This window comes from Sycon ciliatum, chromosome 1, assembly GCF_964019385.1.
Source record: "Sycon ciliatum chromosome 1, ocSycCili1.1, whole genome shotgun sequence".
In the NCBI taxonomy this organism is placed as follows: Eukaryota; Metazoa; Porifera; class Calcarea; order Leucosolenida; family Sycettidae; genus Sycon; species Sycon ciliatum.
This window is the reverse complement of record NC_088643.1, coordinates 80789642-80794782: the sequence shown is the minus strand read 5'-3', so window position 1 is coordinate 80794782 and position 5141 is coordinate 80789642. Positions and strand designations below refer to the sequence as shown.

General features: G+C 51.7%; 1 protein-coding gene across 1 annotated transcript; it reads left to right on the top strand.

The window, feature by feature from the left end:
• Nucleotides 1–248: 248 nt before the first annotated feature.
• On the top strand, nucleotides 249–4812 carry LOC135805792 (uncharacterized). Its single transcript, XM_065319892.1, has one exon. It carries the CDS (start codon nucleotides 492–494, stop codon nucleotides 3999–4001), a length of 3510 nt encoding a protein of 1169 aa, XP_065175964.1. The 5' UTR covers nucleotides 249–491; the 3' UTR covers nucleotides 4002–4812.
• The last annotated feature ends 329 nt before the right edge of the window (nucleotides 4813–5141 follow it).

Genomic DNA, 5141 nt, shown 5'->3' with positions numbered 1-5141 from the left:
GTACGGAGTAGTTGTTTCCCAGTGTAGTTGCTCAGCATACTGAGATAGATCAGCACCACTCCACAGGCGCCTAGGCATCGAAACGAGTGTGTCATGGTACAGATTATGATGTAAACCGTACGATCAACAGAATAGGAAGATACAGTAGTACTATCTGAACCTGACGAGCTAGCTGGACGAGCACTTTAGTCTTACAAGAGTATTTCAAGTATCTTCCTCGAGTACTGCCGCCAGTGCAGTTGCTGCAGCCACCCATGAGCACTGCAGGTCCACAGTAAAGAATATCTCTCACGGCTTCCAATCTATAATACATGGCCACCACCATTTCCTAACTAGTACAAGTGTCTGAAAGAGGTGTTCTTCGTCTGGCCCGTGGGTGGTACAGTGGTGCAGTGTTGAATACTGGCACGTACTACTGCGGCCAGAAGAATCCACAAGTGCTCAATAACGAATCTTATCCGCACCCGAGTAGGGCCAGCCATAGTAGCAGCATGCCGGAGATTGTCCCCTGTAGCAGTGTAGAAGAGGAGAGCTCGAGCCCGATTGCCGAGCCAGCAACGATCATCGGAGGAAGGAAGCAATCCACCTCTTCGAAACCATGCAGTACGAGCTCGAACGTATCGTGGCCGGGGCCAGAACCTCAGAGTCATAGTCATACGCATGCCAATGTAGCGGCATCTGAGGTCGACAACAGTGTGAATGACCCTGTTTCTTTCAGCAGTCAATCGTCAGATAAGACTCAGTGCCACAATCAACCTGCGCCGATCAACTCGACGGACCGTTGGAACAATCGTGGCCAGTCGCTGCGCAAGAAATTAAGCCGCCATTTATCTCGTACACCGAGTAGTGAAGCAGAGCCTTATCCTACGCTAGGTTCAGAACCTAACACAGTTGTCAACGACTCTGCTGGTGCAGGCGCAAATCACTCGACGTATGTAGTGGCAGACAGCAGTACCGTCCAGCCCAAGCGCCGCTTCCTCACTCGGAGCTTTTCAGCTCACGGACATACCAGTAGCTTGTCCTCGCGCAAGAAACAAGGCCTCCATTTATCTCGCCCACAGAGCACTGAAGAAGAGCCCTGTCTGTCTCCAGGTCCAGAAACTAACGGAGAGATTCCCCCAGGTCCCGGAGCAGGGCATTCACAGTCTGCGGTGCGTACAGAAGACAGCAGTCCCGTCCAGCCCAAGTCCCAGATCGTCGCTCGTCGCTCTTCAAGTCACGGACATAGTTGGTCATCACGCTCTCTATCTCGGCCGTTCAGCTTCAAGTCCTCATCGCCGCGCTCTTCTCAAAAGCGTTCGACTTCGAGGCAGTCGAGTGAGGATCCATCCGATTCTGCCGGCACTGCCGTTCACAAACAGGCAAGTAGAACACGTTCTAGTCCTACACCTCAGACGGCCAGTGACAGCAGCGTCATGATCGCGAAAGGCCCACGTGGAACAGTAGACGTCATGCCACCAGAGCTGCTTGGACGACTCGAAGGCCACAAATCAGGACTGCTACAGTCCAGTCCCATCAAATCGCGGACAATAGGCAGCGGCGGAGTGGACCAGTTCCACACTTTGCAGAAAATCAAGAAAGGCAAGTCGGATGAAGATCTGAGCAGTAGCCACAAGAAAGCCATGTCCGGCAGCGGCAGCAATGGGTGTCCTGATTCAAACGCCACAAACAATGTTTCCAGTCCCAGTCCGGCAACGAAGGCTAGGTTCCGTCGCCGTGCGTCCACCAACATGGCGAAAAAGTCTGCGATCAGCTTGGAAATTTCTAATCCCATGCCAGGTACATTTCGTAAAGTTGCCGGAGTACGTGAAGACAGAACTGACGGAGCCGGTGGCGCTGGCAGTGGCGAGCGGTCGCAAACTGTGGAGATCGACCTTGGCAAGGATAAAAGTCAGGTAGGATTTGAATACGACTTGCGTAAATGGCCAACGTTGGACGTGCAAGAAGTGCGAGTGATGGGAATCACACCTGGTGGCGTTGTCGAAACTCAACACCTGCTGGAGATCGGTGACACTATCAGCAAAGTAAACGGTGTTAGTATTTCTAAAATCGGCAATAGGGACGAGCTGCAGTTTCTGATGAGCTCGGAGAGCACTCTAATACTGACTGTGTCACGACGGTCACCTAGTGACACGGAGCGACAGTCCGCAGTTGGCAATCCTCCGCGTCCTGCTACAGCAGATGGGTTCTTCACTACACCTGAACCACCAGGAGGAGCAAGGAGTGGACAGTCGCAGCTATCTGGTGCTAGCCCCGACCCACTGCAGATGAATACAGTAGCACAATTTGTTCCTTGCGACATCAATCCAGAGGACATGGAGTGCGAATACGACGCTATCGAGCTGTATCCAGAAAAGAAAGATCCGAAAAAAGCGGCACAGGCCACGGAAAGCACAGCAAGTCCAGTGACTGATGACGACGCTTGGATGCAAGAAAGTGGTCGCCGTGAGAGTCTGAGCTTGGTGGAGTGCATGGAGAATGTTGTAGATGTCCTGCTGAGCAAGGATTTGACTGGTCAGGAGCGACGGCAGCGTTTAACCGAGCACCTCGGCATGGATGTCAATCTGCCGTCGCTCGAGGAAGAACCCAAAGGCATGGAGGAACCAACAGTTCGCACGCAGGCCAATGTGCCGCAACACTACAATGCAACTACAGAAAGCATCGCTAGTAGCCGCTCAGCTGACTGCGACAATGGCCACGTTGAAGAAATAACAGGAGCAAGAGCTGGCAGTGATGAGAGCTCGGCAAGTGTTCCACCGCTCATGTACACTTCTGACAATAATGAGGCGAGAGGTGATGACGGCGATGATGGGGAAGATGAACATGTGAATAGAGGTGACCGTGTTGGCAACGCAGGCAGTGACTCTAGTGATGACCGCGATGACGACGACGCAGCAGCAGACACGGGTGGCAAGCCAGCGATGGGGAACTTAGATGTTGTGTCGTCCGATTCAGTGCGGCCCCGTCTCAATAGTCTTCGTTCCCTATCCGGCGTGCTCCATGTCACTATGCACGGTGGAAGTGACTTCATCCCGTCCTCCTCATTACGCTGTGTTGCTAGCACAGATACACACTTGAAGCAGGACACACGTCGCGCCACAGTGTCTTCCGACGGCAGCATCGACTGGGAGGAGAGTTTTGAGCTGGAGATCGACGATACGCGCTCATTGGTCGTTTCCTGCTTTGCTTCGACCGGTACGAGCAGAGATTCACTAACCGGGCGTGCTACAGTCCATTTGGAGGCCCTGTTCCGTGTCGCTGGTGAGCGCAATTTGCAACTCGACCTGGCACCGAAAGGCTCCGTTCGACTGGATCTGGAGTTCAGTGAGCGCTCACGACTCCTGAAGCGCTTCCCGTCAGACGACCAGTACTTTGGTGTGTTTGGCATTGACCTTCAGGAACTGGTGTCCCGCGAGCGCCGTGCTATTCCTATCATTGCTGAGAAATGCATGGAAGAGATCAATGCACGTGGATTGTCCCAGATCAGTCTCTACCGAGTAGCAGGTTCATTCAAGGAGAAAGAGGCACTGCGTAACGGCTTCGAAACCGACAGCAGCATCGTCCAGCTATCGGAGGACGACGTTCCGGATGTCACCATTATTGCCGCTCTACTGAAGGATTACTTGCGAGAACTGCCGGAGCCACTACTGACCAACATGTTTTGTGTTGATTTAGTGCGAGCCGCTCGTCGCACTGCCAGCGATGGCGTGCGCCAGCAGCGCATATTTGATATCCTGCAAGCACTGCCGGCTGCAAACCTCGACCTTGCACGCATGCTGTTCCGGCACTTCCACAGGCTGCTCCAGCAGTCGGCGAGCAACAAGTTGGGAGTGCACAGCCTGTCTGTATGCCTGGGCCCCATCCTCCTGTGTCCGTCGCCCCATGCCAGAGGTACGGCCCAAGAGAGTGTGGACTTTGACGGCATGTCCGGTGTCATGGAAGCCATGCTGGACTTTGGATGGCCGGACACTGCCTACACCAATGAGGAGACCATGTTCTAGATTCCCTTGGAGTATTGCTCATGCTGTTGGTGCCGACTGCGTTTATACCGCAAGTACATGACATGACGTGAGTACTCCTTGTACTTTAATTATAGTGACTGAGTGCAATAGGACGAACGTACATTGTATTCGCTCCTTGATTGCTTGTTTGCTCTTGTAGTACATGTATGTCTTTTGCACGGTCACGCACACTACTTGTGCTTAGGCATAATTCACCAGGTAGGATGATGACCTAGGCTGCATAAATTCTAGAGTTGATTGAGATGCGCAAACTATGTGTACTTTTGCTCTCTTTATTTCTTTTTTATAAACTTGTTTTCCTGTGCCGGAATTTTTAAACTTTTTATTTTCAATTTCAGCTCCAATGCCAATGGGCATGCTGCTTGAGTGCACAAGGTAGCATGTTTCAGTATTCTGTGATATTTTTTATCTCCCATCCGTGTTCGGCTTAACAGGCGTACCTCATGTGCACCGCTCGCTTTACTTCCCTTGCCTGGCACTAGTAATTCGTTTTTAAAAGAAGTGTCTGCGTTATTCTAGGGTCTCCATTACCGCATTGTACCACTTGTTTGGACCAAGCTTGTCGCTCGAATTGATGTTTCTGCTTGTAATCAACTTAGTTTTGTTCTTGCTGCGATAATGAGGCAGCACACACACCATCACCACTGTCTGCTCAGTTTCTGTATATGAGTAGAGACTAGACTAGAGATAGGGGCATACTGCAGTATCAGTCTATTTTAGAATTTCTTTTATTGTGGCTTTCACTCCACTGCCTTTCATCATGGCAAGAAGCAATTTTTTTCTGCTAATACACACAATGGTGCTATGCCTGTGTACGTGCGTGGGGGTGTGTATGGGTGTGCGTGGGTGTGCGTGTTTGTGTATGGGTGTGTATGGGTGTGTATGGGTGTGCGTGTTTGTGTATGGGTGTGTATGGGCGTGTGTGTATGGCCCTGGGTATGTGTGTGGGTGGGTGCGCGCGCGCGTACGTACGTGTGGGATTCGCTGGCCAGAAAAGAACCACTTCAAATAGCTGTATGCAGTATGGTGTAGACCAGGCTGAATAGTGGCGGTCGATTCTTCAGCCTTTCAAGCTGTTGAATGGTGCAATGCCAACACAAGTTGCTATGGCTTCTGCTG

What these genes read in the sequence shown, in the direction of transcription:
- LOC135805792 (XM_065319892.1), top strand. Translation starts at nt 492, where the DNA reads ATGCCGGAGATTGTCCCCTGTAGCAGTGTAGAAGAGGAGAGCTCGAGC.